Source organism: Nyctibius grandis, chromosome 3, assembly GCF_013368605.1.
Source record: "Nyctibius grandis isolate bNycGra1 chromosome 3, bNycGra1.pri, whole genome shotgun sequence".
Lineage (NCBI taxonomy): Eukaryota > Metazoa > Chordata > Aves > Nyctibiiformes > Nyctibiidae > Nyctibius > Nyctibius grandis.
The window spans coordinates 60,773,003-60,789,668 of NC_090660.1; the positions used below are offsets into that span (position 1 = coordinate 60,773,003).

The 16,666-nt window shown below is 39.4% G+C and overlaps 1 protein-coding gene across 7 annotated transcripts in view; it reads right to left on the bottom strand.

Moving 5' to 3' along the window:
* The window catches only part of ZNF521 (zinc finger protein 521), a 242,183-nt gene that overhangs the window by 125,238 nt on the left and 100,279 nt on the right, over positions 1 to 16,666 (bottom strand). For 4 of the 7 annotated variants that reach the window (XM_068396134.1, XM_068396140.1, XM_068396136.1 and 1 more), the window contains one exon: positions 1,039 to 1,123. In XM_068396134.1, coding sequence (XP_068252235.1) covers positions 1,039 to 1,123 — 85 coding nt within the window. Of the gene's footprint in view, positions 1 to 1,038; positions 1,124 to 11,227; positions 12,119 to 13,240; positions 13,753 to 16,666 lie in introns of those variants that run through there. The other 3 variants (XM_068396137.1, XM_068396135.1, XM_068396138.1) reach the window with 3 other exon arrangements.

Consider the following 16,666-nt stretch of genomic DNA (forward strand, 5'->3'; position numbering starts at 1 on the left):
GGATATGTAATTACTGGCTTCTATGCCATATCATTTAGTCTGTGCTTTGCATGCTTTGCTATTATTATAGCAAGAAAAACAGCATAAGGGAAGCAGGAGTATAAAATCAATGGTATCCACCTCTGTCTTGAAATGTAAAATTTGGAAAAGAGGCTAAAAAAAAAGTCAACCCTGGCAATGTTTCCTTATTAGCAGGCAAATGATGTGCTTGATAAATTTAATTGGCTGATAGAACTCTTAGTGCTATTACTGAGTGGTTACCAAATTGAAAACATTATGGATAACCCTAGGGGAATAAGCAAATAATAGGAAAATATGAATATCAAAGAAAAAGCAGCTTTTGTTTTAGTCCAATTTACAACTGTAACAGCCTTGTAAACATCAAGCCAGTCTTGGATTCAGGAATCCTAAAAGACTTTTTTTAAATGCTTGTAACTTAAAGAGCAGATTCCATTACTGAATACAATAATTCCTTATTTTTTCAAATAAATGATAGTATTTAAATGTATACAGATACATTCAGGATTTTTTCCCAGACTGCTCAAACACAACAAACAATAGTATTTTATGGCCATTTGAATTATTTATGTTTCCTAATGACAAAAACTCGACAGTTTTGATTTTGGTACCAAGGTGCTTGAGAAGTACACAGTAGTGTCATTACCATAATAACTTCTGAAATTAAAACCTGTCTAAAACTCTACGGAAAGCTAACATCCAGTTCATTAACCATTCCTGTTAGTTTGTTTTCAATAATGCAAAAATGATTAGGAGTTTAATTTGCTAATCACCTGTGTTTTGACTGGCAGTGGATATATAATTCTCTGCAGAAGTCTAAACTAGCCCTTGCAGAAAATAAAATATGCTAATGCTTTATCAAGTCTAATAATATGAATAAAAAAATCAATCATGCCTAGGTTAATCATTGATGGATGCACAATTAATTTCTCCTTAACTCTGTTTAATTTTAGAGGCAATGATGATCGTGAGTAAGAGAAATGGCTGGCTGTCTTTGAGAAGTTTTAGTGCTTCACTTACCAATCATGTGGTTTGCAACATGAACTTGGATATCCCATTCATTGTAGAAAACCATCTGACATTTGATGCACTGGTAGGTCTTCTTCTAAAGAAACAAGGGTAGATAAAATTTACTGAAACATACAATTGGAACCATTTCATTATAACTCAAAATACTGAGTTCAAAGTGGTCATTTAAAGCTCTCCAGCAGTGTTTTCATTAAGGCTTAATTATTAATATTAAAAAATAACACTCTGCAGTTCTGTAGTAGCTTTTATTTGAGTTCCTGAAACTCTGTAGAGATTGCTTTTTTTCAGCTTCCCAACTCCATGGACAACGAATATTGCTAAAACACCAGCTTTATATTCATGGAAGGCAAAATGCAATGAGGATATGTGGGATGTGATCCAGACAACACTGACATCAATGTGAATCCTTCATTTTATACCAATGGATTAGGCCCGCTACAGAACTGGGGAGAAGCCAGAAACAGAACACAGAAATTAGAAATCTGCTTCTCCCTCATTCTCAGCTGGGCTGCAGAATGTCCTCTGCACCGCAAATTTCAGTGGTCCATCAGGTTGCCATCTTTCACAGAGGGAAAAATCCCTGCTAGTCTGGACAAATGGTTACTGTATCCAGGCTGTTGCTTCAATACCCATTGGCAAGCCTGGACTAAAACTGGTAAGGCTGGCTGGAAACTGTCCAGAGAGCAACCCTCTGGCCACATTAGATTGGGCCTCACTCACTTAAAAATCACGGTGTATACAGATCAAGTTTCATTATAAACAAGCAAATGCATTGCTCTGCTCTCTTTGGTGCACAGGAAAAGTTTTTCATTTGTGTCTTGGTGTCTTTCAGAAGAGATCTGCTATTTTACTTTTATACAAGGTATATCACTTGCCCAAGACATTTCAACATCCAAACAATGTGACTGTATTTTCTCTTACTATTTTTCTTGACCTCAGTTGATATTAGAAAGCATTGCTTTAAAAGTGAAAACTAAGAGTATATTCAAAAGTAAGATTTTGTTTTTTCATCATAAGACTTAAAATCTGCAGTTATCCAGGCATCTGATGAGGCAAGTCAGATTCATAAAATTATTCAACTGCATAATTGTAGTATCAAGGACTCAAGGCCTAAGGTAACAGTCCTGGAGAGCTCAAGTGTTGTTTTGAAGATGCAATGAAAGCAAGGTAAGCCCTGAACTGCCACATCAAGGCAGTAACTCAAGAGACACATATCTTTCTGTACAGTCACAGACAGCTTGCCTACATCAGCAAAATGAAAAAAAAAAAGAAAAACATACATTTTTTAAAGAATGTAAAGTTACAAAAAGCTGGCACAGATGTAGTAAATTGCAGATTTCATATGTATCAGTTGGGGAAGAAGTAGGGTTCACTGGATAATGTGCATCAAAAATACAGGCTGTCTTGTATATATTTAACTTCTGAAGACTGTTATGCAGCTGATATTATCGATTATATTTTAAAAAAAGTTTTTTTCCCTGACTCTAAACATTATTAAAGACTTGCTGGATTTGTTATCAGCATCTAAATTTAGATGCCCTGTCCCAGACAGATAAATTGCTCATCCATTAAATATCTCTCTACTTCAAGCCTGTAGGCAGGAATATAAAGACTTTTTAAACATATGTCATTTTGTCTTACCAAGTTAACTGAAAAATTAGTGACTGATCAAAGTCAAATTTGAAATTAAGTGTTCCTGTGGGCTCCTCTTTACAAATCTCCCATTGCTTCTCATACACGGAGGCTATTTTAATTTTCTTGATGACAATAACAAAATTTGTTGCATTGCTTCTTGGTGGAAACAATCATAAGCCTTTTTTGTTTTTCATTTAAATCAACTTTAGTTTTCTGAAATGTAACCAAGTTAAATCCTTATGTAGACAAACAAAATCAATGGGCACCCAAAAAACAAATCTGCTTTGACTTAGTTTTACAGTTACAATTTGTAAAGCCTGCTGTTTTAAAAGGTACAACACTTTTTCTCTTTTTTGTTGTGTAACAATACCAGTAACATTGGTGGAAATTCGGATTCCATCTAAGTATTTCCTATTATATGTTGGTAAATTTAACCTTACTCCACTACATCTAGATCTATCAAAGACCTCTAAATAATCACAGTCACAATCAAAGATTTATTATGCTAAGCTCTTTACAAGGTGCTTTTTGATGCTGACATATAGAACAACAATATTGCATAAATAACAATCACTCTCCCTTTTTTTTGAAACATTGTTTCCCTTTAGAACTAGTTAGAAAATATTTCTTACTCCCGGATGACTGGCACTATATATTGTTTATTAGCATACCCCTAGCATTATTCCTGATATGTGACTTTGTTCAAAAACAAAGAAACATAAACTTAATGGCTGGTCTTTTCTCTTGTTAGCACAGTAATGCAGAGTGCATGTCAAGAATTGTAGGCAAAATTATGACTGATGTACATAATGACAACATATACAAAGGTTGGGGTTTTTTTTTTTGAAGTCTAGTGCCAAAAAATAAACTCATTTGACAACAACAAAAAAATAGTAATTTACTAGCACTTACTAGCCTCTTCAAAATAATCTGACATATTTGCAGAATCACACACAGAGGTTTTCTTTTTATCATGAAGGGAAGAATGTTTTTGTTACTGCTGCTTGATCAAACACTAGTTCTTTTTTGTTTCTAAACATATTCTAAAATGTTGACATCAACTTTTATTAGCTCAATACACAGTCATTTCAAAGTGTCTAAACTTGTGCATGGTTAAGTTTTTATTTTAAAAGCAAACTCAGTAAATTCCATTTGCTCTTAGATTTTCAAAGTGATCAAACCCAGTCATTTTCACACCACGTCAAACAAAAAACACATACTTATTTTCATATGTTTCGCATTCTAAGGAAGTCCTTTCTCACTGCAAGTTACATCTTAGTCTCACAAGCTTTGTCAGAACCATGGGACCTGTAACTGCTCACAGGAGCTCCTAGGTCCTGATCTGCTTCATGGCTGGTCCCAATTCCCTACAGGGGGGAGATCCAGCCCCTCTTCACTCTGTATACCCACAAAGGGGAAACTTGGGGGAATAAGAGAGAAATGAGCCCTGAGGTTTTGCAGCTTCATGTCCCTTGCCTGGATAGCTGGAGAAGAAGCCTTGCAGCACTTGTGTAGCACAGCACAGAAGAAAAACTGGGTTGTTAACTCAAGGAGGCATTTGAATCTCTCTTCAGTGTCTCCTGCCCTTTGTAATACAAGATGGCTCCACAGAGAAAAAAGTGCAGGGCTGTGACAGCCATCCTTGCTTTGCCTTGCTGCAGCTTTTTGCAGCGAGGAACCGTGGCTGAGCTCCCTGCCCCTCTGCCCGGGTCACCGGTGCCTACAGAGGACTCAGGAGGACAGAGCAGGCACCCAGGCCGTGCTGCTCCAGCTCACAGCCCAGGGCATATCAGCTCCACACACTGATGAAGGGTGGGCAGCGGAGGGCACGTACACCCTAACCTGCCACCACTGCATTTGCCAGAGGACACCTGCCAGCCTCCTGCGAGAGACAGAAACATGACAACATTCTCTTTCTCTCCTCCAAACACAAAAACAAGTCGACGCACATTTCTTGTTACAGAGTAATTTCATATCAGCAAAGGTGAGCCGCAGAAGACCCTTACCAGTGCATTTCCATATGGACTCGGGCAGGACCAGTATGGTATCTGAAGAAGCTGTGCTGCACTCTAAACTGCCTTATTGTAAAACTTCCAAAGATTTGTTCCAGAGGAGAGCGACATACATTCTCAGATGCAATTAAGAAAGTGGTTTAACTTTTTCCTTTTATTTCTTATTATTGTGGCCTCATCTTTTCATAAAAACTCTTCAATAAACAAGCCCCCAATCCTTCACTAAACCCCCTTCTGTCAAGAACCTAAGTCCCAATTTGTTTCCTACAGGCTGAGCATAAATCTGAGGCCCAAGTCATTCCTGGGACCATTCAAAATTGTCATAGAAGATTAACTGCTTGGACTAGGTGTCTCACATGAGCACCGGGCAATCTGATTACCTCTTGCATTCCTGTTTGTTTGCATTCCTGTATTCAGAACCAATTTAAAGCCTTCTGGCATGCAAAGCTTCTCTGTGACTACATTTCATGAGCTTTGGATTGGGCCTTCAATCCATGCAGAGCATATGCATGTGTCTCTCTAACCTTTTGAATAATTAATGTCACCTAGACCTTCAGTTATTGTCCTGATCCTCACACGTCACTTCACCGTTTTCAGAATTTCCTTTCTATACAGGTGCCCAAAGTGTCCATGTCATGTCAAATGAGGCTTTGCTCCTTTTATAAACAGCTCAAGAGTATGGTCTTTCAATTGGTATTTCAGTTCTGTGTCCAGAATTTTATTTGCTTTTATAAACAAAGTAAAACAACTAATAAACACTCTGTTAGAGGATTTACAGTTCTATTCAGAAGTGCTTCAGAAGTATGCAGAAGATCCTTCTATGTAGTCTTCTGTGCCCTGTGACTGTTTGAGGTATCCATACATTCTTCTTTTTCTGTTCCCTAGCTTCATTATATCACTTGAAAATGAGCTGCATGTGTTATTTATCTGCCCATGCTCCACCTCCTTGTCAAATTCATTCAGAATTTTATCACCTGCCTATTTTGTTCTGACATTTCCCCGGTTTTGTACTATCAGGGAATTTCATCACCTTACTACTTATTCTTTCTTCCAGACTACTGATATGCTGCATAAATTCAACAAAATTGGTGCAAATAATGATTCCTAAGGCTTTCCATTATTCACACCCCTCCAACCTAACCTGCTTCAATTCACAAGACTCATATGCTTTCCATACCGAAGTTAGTGTTTCTTTTCTTTTTTAATCAAACAAAGTATCTCTCCCTATGCCATACTTATTCACCCAACAGATTAGTCTTTTGTGCTATACTGTTTCAAAAATCTCTGCTAAAATCCTGGTAAATCATGTTTATAGGCTTCTCTGTCAGCACTTGTGGCTACTCTCTCAAAATACTCTTTATTGAAAATTTTAAGCATGATCCTCCCTTTGTGAATCTTTGCCTTCTATCCTTCATTAAATCCAAACTTTCTAGGCGTTCTTCTAGCATGTCTTTGATTAGCCTTTCTCTCATGTTCCTCACTGTTTAAATCAAACTCACAAACCAGTAATTTCATACATAATCCTTACATCCCCTGTTAAATGTCTGTTTAGTAGCCTTTTCCCAGGCTGTTGATACCCCTTCTTAAAAGACTGTAAATTTATCTGCTTAATGTTTCTTTTTATCTTCAGCTGCTTTCCCTGAGAATTGGGATGGATATCTTTCTGTGTTTGTAAGTCACTTTTTGTGTACTATATTCCATTATATTACACCTAATCCATACTTCATTCTTCTCCATGGGGAGGGATATGCCACGAGCTCCACGACAAAGCATTTCTTCAACAGTATTGGTTTCCTTCATTCCATATACCGTTTCTGGATCTCTTGTATCCCCCTTTTAACTGAATACTTGTTCCCTATATGAAATAACCAAAAATATGTCTTCTAGCTTCTAATGTACTGTGTCTACAGTCTCTCAGGCAATCCTAGGTTATTCTATAGTCCTTTCATGCCTCTCTTGCACGCACTACCAAAAATGGCTTTGACGTGTACCTGTTAACCTAACAATAACCTCCTGTTTACAACTAGGTACACTGTTTACCCTTGTCATACCAGTAAAGGGGACTTTCAAGGCTTTTTCCACTCAGTTTCAGCGCAGACCAAGGGCATGGATCAATGACACAGCTGAGACAACCTTCTGCTGCCAAAAGAGAGTAATGCCACACCTTCCTCATCCTCCAATTCCCAAGCATTCTCTCCCAGCCCAAGCATTCAATCACAGTTCCCCTCATGTTACATCCCGGGTGGAGCTAATCCAACCTGTTAAACCAACAGAAAGGTAACTTGACAAAAGAAAGTGAATACCTTCCAACAAATCATATGCAAAACCAAGTTAAAACTTGCACACTAACTACAGCAACTTGCCAGTGCTAACTCCTAATGCTGCCAGCTGATGTTTTACATCATTATTTTATTAAGCGTTTGCAGTGTGCTTGGCTCTGCATGAGGCACAAGAGCAACCATGGTCCCACCTTATTTGTCCATTTAGCCATTTTTCATCATAGCTCAGATTATTTTTGACAGTACCTTAATTGAGGATTTCTTTTCTATCTTCCTGGATGCTTATTTTGTCAACCTTAAGCTCTAAAAAAACTAAGCATATGTTAGCCAGTTTCACTGCATAGTTAGCTATTTATCTTGCTTATGGGGCACTGTCATCTTGCATTTTTTTTGAACTGACTTAATTGCTCTTCTCATTGCTTACACAACACCGTTTAATTAGTATTTCCTGATTGCTTTTAAAAACATGTTCATAATGATTTTATGAGGATTTTTCTGTTGTTCTGCTTCTGTTTAGCAGGGTCTTAAGTATAATAGGGTCTGAGTGCACGTGCCTGGAGAAAGAATACAATCAATCCCAAAAGCTAAGCAAAACGAAAAATGGAGAAAAACATTATTTTTTCTAATTTCTTTCATTATGGATTCTTATTGCTTTAATACACAAAATGTATTGAGGCAGAAATACTAATGTTGATTCTAGCAGTCCTTCCTTTTCTACTCTGCTTTAAGTCTCGGTCTGCTGTTCTGTCTTCCACCTTTACATTCTGGATTCTGCATTTAATCACATCTGCCTTCAATGTCTCTTAGTTACAAACCTTTCTTTCCCTGGCTGATGAAGTGCATTAGCTTGCAATGTCTCACATCCCCACACAGAAAGAACTACACCTTGCAACATTTAAAAACTGCATTTCTTCCCTTTGAGCTCTCAAATCCTTTAACTCTCTCTAGGTCTTTGAAACTCAAGTGAGGTAACTCTCAGAAAAGTGACTCTAAAACCTGGCAGCATGGGGCTGTATATTTATTTTCTCTCAATTACTTCATATCAGGTTTACATAGTTTATGAGTACAAACAGCTTTAAATGCTGTGAATTTGATTTCGGAACTGAAAAACAAATATGCTTCTTTCTGTCTTTCTATCCTAGGGCCTGATCCCGGGTGAGGCTGAGCCTCTGAGCACTGCAAGTGTATGTGCTGAGCAGTGCTCAGGAATCCAGGGCTGACTGTGTCAGCAACTGAACTTTCTGTCAGCATCCCCATCTCTTTCTGTGTCCTTACACTGCACTTAAAATCATAGAAGCCTGCCAACCAGAGACCCTCTGAAACCAGAGAGCTGCTAACCCATCAAGAGACATCCTAACATTCAGCATCTCGGTATCAGAGCAGCTGTGTGGCTATGGACATTAAGGAGAAACTAAGATCAAGACTGCGCTGATAATTTTGCAGGTGACGTGGCATCAAAGCACAGGCAGTAGGGCATGACTTGGCAGGTCTGAGATGCAAAAAGCTGATAATCTGAGTAAGCTGATAGACTTTTTTCTTTTTCAAGTTGCTTTTTTCCCTTTGTTTTAAAAAAGGCATACTGAGACAGACTGCCATTCAATAAAGCCACTACTTTGTTCACCAACAATCAGCAACAGATGTAGCCCAATAAAATTAATAGTTTGCAAGTACGCACAAGAGAATACTCTTTTTTCTCCACCACAAATTTTGTAAAAGCTCTCCGGATTTTAACAGAAAGGCAAAATTGAGGGCTTTTTATATACCTTATTTTTTTTAAATTTAAATACTAAAACCACTTTGCTCCCACACTATGGAAAATTAATGCTGATTAATTTCACTTTCCAAAGTGTGACTCTGGACCCTCCCCCTGCCCTTAATTGTCCACTTTCAACTCAGTCTTTATTCCTGCAGAATTCTGGGCTATTACTTACCAAAATAATTCAATCCTACAGAACAGAACTTGTGCTCAAAAATATGCAACATTAATATTAATACACAAACAGAAATATATTACTCATACATAATATATAAGAAATTAATTTTCATCGAAGTATCAGGAGAAGGATTAAATCCCTTAGATCCTTCTCATGCAATTAGCTCTGCACTTGGGGAAGTCAATGGGACTTCACAAATGAAGGCTTCACATGATAACACTGGCAAGATTGGTGTTTTCCAAAGGCTTGCATACGCTGTGAAATATGCCACGAACAGAGTTCTACAATCATACCGCTGTAATTATAGTACTACCCTGTATGGATACTCTTAGGCCACATCAATGTTAACAAATATGCTGGTAGCATCTGAGCTGGCACACAGCCGCTGACATTGCAATGATGCTTGACTGCGTGCTCAGTTGAAAAACCTCCGCTGGGGCAGCGCAGCTGCCCAAGGAAGTAGTGTACCAGCAAAACAAGCACTCCACTGAGGCAGTCTTCAACACTATCCACAATGACTTGTGCCTAGCCGTTTTTCCTGTGAAGACATACTTCCTTTCCTCTAACGGAATTAAGGGAACTTACCAGAATTCCCTCTGTCCTCTTTCATAATCTTTTACTTTCACGTTACTTCTTAAAATTCCAGCAATTCCTCTTAGGTACATCCTGTAATACGCTCATTTCTTTTTGCACGCGGCTTCAGTCTACCATTTCCACAAAAGAGATTGCAGAACTTGTTTCAAAAGCAGAATGTCATACTTCTAGGTTTGCAGGACTTCAACTACCATCACATAGACTACCAGCTGTGAAGTAGGGAACATAAGAAAACTGAAGAGCTATGGTTAACATAGATAGTTCAGGAAAATCATCAGGTGTTGCAGACATTCCCTCACTAGGCCTACGAAAGAAGCACCAAGCAGCAGAACAGGATCAACTGCAAGCTGGCCACTGTTAGTGATGGCTGCAAGGTTTTCGTAGCAGGCAGCCATGTTCCTAGAGTTTGGCGCTGAACCTATGCCAGCCATCAGAGCAGAAACCAAACAGAGGACTCTTGAAGCAGTGGGAAAACAAGAATGAAAGGCAATCTGGAAGCTTGGAGTGTCAGATCATTCTTTGTTGGTGAACCACCCCATTTCCTATCAAAAAATCTAGAGAGGAAGAGGTGGCCTTCCAGATATGAAAAGCCATTAGGTGTGCCTTTTAGCACAGAATGTTGAACCTGGATAATAGGTAAAGAAACAGAGGAATTCCATCCCACACAGGACACCAAAACTGTACAGAAGCATGATCAAAGGGGACAAATAGCCTCCTTCTCTCCTACCTCCCATCTTGAGTACACAAGCAGCAAGCAACTTTTAAATGGCTGTATTTGTAAGTGGCTGTATTTTTAAGTCACTCTTCAGAGGCATTTCACAGGCATTATAAGGGATCAACGAATGCATGTAAGGCTTTCATCCTGAGGAATTCAGGCATCTAATAAAAACTGCAGGCAGGGGCTTTTTTTCCCAGATTTGCACATTGTTACTAGTAGGACTGTACTGAGATGCCCCGTACCAGGAGAGGCCCCGCCCTTTTATTCCCTGACTTATGAAGCCATATACTAGCAAAAAAGGTTTAACCACCAAAGAACAGGATAACATCAATTTATACCTGGTAGGTAGACCCAAAGGATGGTGGAAACCACAGAATCACAGAACGGTTACAGTTGATCTCTGGGGGTCATCTGGTTCAGCCTCTCTGCTAAAGCAGGACCACCTAGAGCCTGTTGCCCAGGACAATGTCGAGATGGCTTGTGAATATCTCAAAGGATACATGATCTCTTGGGGCAACCCATGACAGTGTTTGGCCACCCTTGCAGTAAAAGTGTTTCATGATGTTCAGAGGGAATCTCCTATCTTTTAGTTTGTGCCCACTGCCTCTTGTCCTGAAATGTCCCATGGTGAGGATGGATGTTAACAGAAGATACATTTCTGCTGTCATATCTACAGGTTTTATTTTATACAATAAATTGTATATACAATGCAGAAAATGGAATAAATGGGTTTGGCAGGAGGAATAAGTATCTAAGGGTTTTGAATAATCAGGCCTAAGATCAACTACCAGCCACCACAGAGCTATGCGAGGTCAAAGAAGAGGACTCTTTAACAAGATGCTACGTATCAGGTAGTTCATTTATGTTCATTTTGTACAACTTTGTGAAACAAGCAGAACTGGGGCTACACCTCCATTTTAAATTAATGGTTAGCCCATTTTATTTCCCTGATGATAGAGTAACAAATTCAGGTGTTATGTTTGTTGTATGAGACAAATAATACACTCATCACATATAACAACTTTATTGAGCAGTGATAAAAAAACACTTCTCAAAACATTTACAGTCACTTAAGAAGTTGGTCTGTGAGCACCACAATAACAGACCGTGGTTTCCTATAGTTTCATTTCTTGTGACTGATTGACTTCTGCATAAAAAACAGGTACGAACTTGAGTTAAAGCCATCCTCCTGGTTTGGATCTCTAAAAGGCCTCCTTCCTGTCTGGATTCTGTCACCTGCTGGGTCACCTCTCTTTCCAAACGTTGTAAAAATGTTATAGGCTTTGAGATTCCTGTTCATCTATGATGTTTTTCTTGAAACTGGCCAAGAGTAGTCCAAAAGTAAGAGGGGGAAGAGAGAGAAGTCTCTACAGGTATGCAAACCAGCAGAAAAAAAAGACATGCCATGATTTCCCATGTCTTGTTCCTCAAGATAACGAGGCTAGAAAACCAGGGGAAATTTCTTGTTGTTTTTACCTAATTTTGATGTCAGAATACAAATACTCATCACTATTCTAATTTTCCACTGGGGCTGTGCAGAAGGGAAACTGTGGCATATTACCCTGGTCACTTGGCCAGCAGATAGATGTACAGGGAAAGCCCTATGAAGACAACTGACCTTTTGGAGTACATATCTCAGGATGTTTTGTCTTATAAAGTTTTGTTAAATCTACATTTGCCCTCTCTAGAGATGCTTAAGGTCTTAATCCGCATTCCTGTGTCCCTCTCCAGTTCTTCTGCCTTTCTTCAAGCAGGCATTCCCCCCACTGCATTGTTTCATGGAAATCTTGGTTTGGTGCTCTTGAAAACTTTGGAGAACACGTTATCCTTTCTTCCTCTCATGCAAAGTTTTCCACAGGTATGAAGAAGATGCCCCTCCAAATGCCCCATCTGAAGCCTCTGACAAATAACAAAACAGACAAACAGTATTAGATTTGAGTGATCAGTGGACAGGAAACTAACAAAACTCACTACAATTATCCCTCTTGCTTCTGTTCAGCAGCTCCCAGCCAACACAAGGGCTTCTTTTCACAGAGTGAATTCATAGTGTGTGCGAGAAGGTGGGAAGTTTGCTGTTTAACTTTGGTAGGATTTACAGCAACAGGATAATAAATAACACCATCCTTGTTAAATTCAGAGAGGACTCTGTCTCACAGCTCACTCCTGAAAGTGTAAAGACAAAGAGAAGAGAAATGCTTAAGCCTGTATCATCAGCCAGTCCATGGCAGTGGTACTACCAGAAATTAAGAGCATATCATAATGTGAAGGTGGCCTACTGTGGCAAGAAAAACAGGGTAGCCCTTCCTAAAAATATATATGGTCACATCTTAAATAATACCTTCCCAAAAAAGATGTCAAAATGATGCAAGAAGACAAAAATGGTATTTTTAGGGAGCTCATTCTGAAACTCCAGAAGCAGAAAATATGTTTTCCATAGATTAGTTCCACAAACTATTTCAAAGACAAATCTTTGTGCCAGCAACAAGCCTTCTTTACCTGTTTCTGCCCCCAAATCCAAACTCCAGCATGAAAATCCCTTGTTCTGGGCCTGGATTCACTGACAGGAAACCCAAGGCTCTACTTCTTATGTTTACATTACAAGTTTATATGTTTATTCATAAAAATCCCGTAGTCAGAATGATCAGCTTGGACTGCCGATGAGAAGGATTATTTTAATTTCTGTATGTATTTCAATTAAATGCATGACTATTGATTTCAGTGCATTTTTTTCAGTTAAAAGCACAGTGATTTATGTTGCTAAAATGCTATTGCCTGCCCTGCCAAAAGCATGCATCTGGGAACATTTCTGGGTTGCTCACAGCCTTTTCTCTCTTCTTTCCACTTCTGACTGCCAGTGCAGGCTGTTGAAACAAACCAGTTACTTCAAAAGGCAGTTCCTGTTTTCCGTCTTTGTGAGTCTGGCAGTGTTTTGAGAAGGGGGGAGGAATAGTGAGAAGAAAGGTAAATTCAGGGCCCATGAATAAAGAGAAAAAAAATGTAATGATAAAACAGTACACCTACCTGAGCTCCATTCTTTCTCCCAGGGTGATACCATTTCTGGATTCATCTGAGGTCGGGTAAGTTGAGCTTCAAGGAGACACCAGCTCTCTGCAGCTTCTGAATTTTGTGACCCCGTCTCCACAAGCTCATCGTCAGATGGCACTTTTACGGCTCCTTCTAGAATGGTGCTGTGATGTGCCCAGTGTCCCCTGCTGTGGCATGCCCATCCTGGCATGCAGCTCTGCACAACCACAACAGGACAGAAGAGCAGCCCTGGATTCACACTTACTCTGTTCTTCAGCTGGTGTGACAGTCGCTAGTTCTCTCCTTTGTCCAGCACCTTGCTACTCTCCACTATAGTGAGTTTCTGCAAGTCTTTTGCAACACCTAAATAAGCATCTTTATTCCTGCAGTAATTTGGCAGTATACTTACACTGCTCCTTCTCTTCTCAGGACCAGAAAACCCAGAGTGTTCTTGTATTATTAATGAAGGACTGTCTGCATTGCCACAGGTAATACAGTATTCACATGAGCTTCACATTCATGGAACAAAAAGTGATACATAACTTAAGCTACTTACAGAAGCAATTATGCTTGCTGAGCACCTCATCTAGAAGTTACCAACAGGACCCCAAATGGAGAGCAGTTGCACATATGGATATACTAGCACAAGATAGGTTTTACCAGTAAACTGTTGGTGTAAGCTGGAGACCATTCCGTCCTCCCCTGCCAGCTAAGCAATTAACAATATAACTATTGTACAGTTACACTGGTACGATTCTGCATATACAGAAGTTGTGAAGCTCCAGAAGTGAGGGTGCACCTTCTGCTGAGTCAGGAGTTCTCTCATTAGGTGCATGACAGTGCATGAAGGAGGAGCAAGAGAAGCAAGGCTGCACAGTTTTTCTTGAATACTGCTTCTCATCTTCCAAGTGCTTTACAAAAAATGCACTGCAATTGAGCATGGAAACACACTTTTCAGGAACTATTGATCTTATTTTCTCAACAAGGAAAATGCAGCAGAGATGTTCAAGTGGATTCGTCCGAGTCAACTCAGCAAATGAGTGACAGAAAAAAGTCTGATGTCTAGTTCCCAATTCACTATCATATCAGACCTTGTTCTCCACTTTTAAATATTATCTATCACGAAGATTATTATCCTAGCCTAACAGTGTGCTTGCAATAACTCAAGATCTTTACAAGAAATCTACAACCTGAATTCAGGATCTCATTAAGCTCAAAGAATAAGTTACAGATTTACCAATTTTAGAGCTCTCTCAATAGCTAGCTATCCACAATCTGCCTGTTGAAGTCTGTTTGATAGCTTACAGGTACTAGATTCAGCAGTATGATGGGCTTAATAGTTCTGACCTGTTCCTTGAGTTGTTGAAACTGATGATGAGTGCCACCCATCATTTTCCATCCCAACTGAAAGGTAACTTTCAGTGAAGATGATTGAAGTCACTTAGCAAGCAGGGTGAGCTCAGCAGGTGATGACATTATACCATGTTAAGGTAATTGTACCCTATCACATAACTGAGTATAGGCTAAAAAAGGAAGTTTTCTAGTTCAACCATAAGAATACATGGCAAAGAAGCCAGAAGTGACTTTTTTTAGTGTTATCTTTTCTCTTAAAAAGATATTTTCTAGTACTTTTACCATAGTGATCTATTACCGAGTAACAAAGAGTATTGAGCATTATTAATGGTCTGAAAACTAATCTCCATCTTTTTCTTGCCTCTGGAATGACATGTTCTTTATATAAAGGTTGAAAACTCAATCCACATGACTCTCAATTAGGCAAATGAAATCTTCACTCCTTAATATTATGATCTTTTTGTTGTTGAAAAATTCCTCAAAATAGCATGTTTAAGTAGCCATCTTCAACATCCCATTCAATTCTAGAAATATCCTTCCAGCAGAGTAGCAAAGCCAGTGACTAATAACAAATTTTAGAAATCTAATTTGTTTTTACTGTTTGTGTTATATGCTGTTTTCATTTCCCTCAGCGTGGACATCCAGTCCATGGTGTTAAACGTTTGTGTATTACCACTTCCAATTTTGATTCTCATTGCTCTAATGCTTGCGTCACTATAATTTGAAACCAGTAATATCTTTTAGAAAAATAAATTATCTTTCAGGATTTTACAAATATGCATTTATGGTTTCCAGAAGTACTACTGCTCTATCAGGAACTTGATAGCTTTGTGCTTCCCATGAGAAAAGAATCTGAAAGTCTAGGTTACTTATGTGGAGATTAGAACCATAGACACTGAAAAATCAGTTTACATGCTCTGAATGGGGGAGGGGGGCAAATAGTGATTTGAAAGTAGGCAAATGCTATTCACAAATCTTGCTGTTGCTTAAAAAGGCTTTCTCATCTTAAATACATTTCTAAGAGAAAAATCAGAAGGAGTAAGAAGAGGAACATGATGCCAATCAGAAGAACACATAAGAACTCTGATTATACCTGATCCAAGTACAAGAAGATTCACTGATGACACTGAAGGTAACTGACCTTACCTCGCCACAAAGGACTCCCAAATCTCTTTTTGTGTAGTTTACAAGCAAGAGAAAGGCAAGTTGGTAACATCTTATGGTAACTCCCTTAATATGCATGATTCTGATTGTGCTTGAGGTAGCACGAATTGGCTTCCAACATGACTGGGAAGAGAGATTTCATGCAGTCACTCAGGGAAAGATGACAGAAACAGAAACCAGGATGACTCTGATTCCATCAAAAACATGCAGCTGGTAATCCTCTGGTTCCCACTTAGCAGCAGTACTACAGGACCATCAATGGCCTGAACTGCATCTAATGGGAGCCATTCCTTTTTCCTCTCCTTTGAAAATAAGGTTTTCTTTAGACCTGCGGTTCTCAGTCTAACACCCTGCTCCTTCCATAAACTCCACAACACATCCCATTCCCCAGGTGTCCCCCACCACCACTCAATGTGCAAACTGGAGATAGAGAAGTCATGACAGCATAGGGCCCTTCCCTGGCAGATGCATCCTGCCTGGTACTTCACCCTCATCTCCCAGCTCCACTTCCCTCTTTGTGGCATTCTGGGCTCTGTGCTACCTCAGTGGCCTTCTCCCAGCTTATCTCCAGCTATGTTCTTGGTAGCTCCACAGACACCTACCTCTTGGCCCACATATCCTTATGTTTCTATCTCCCCTCCTTCCTCTCTGCCTCCCTCCTGCCCTCCAGTTGGCACAACACTGTTGGATGACACGCTGAGAGATTTCTTACCCAACAGATGGGCTCATAAACAGGGAGTGAGGAAGGTGATGGAAGAACAGCAGCTCCCTAGCCACAGGGTATCCATACGCATTCACAGCAATGGATTGCACCATGCTTGTACCATTACAGGCTAAAAGCTTTCTTGAAACAAAAGCTATTATTCCTTATAATGTGTTTGTGCTGTGTTTTTCAGGCTTCCTGAA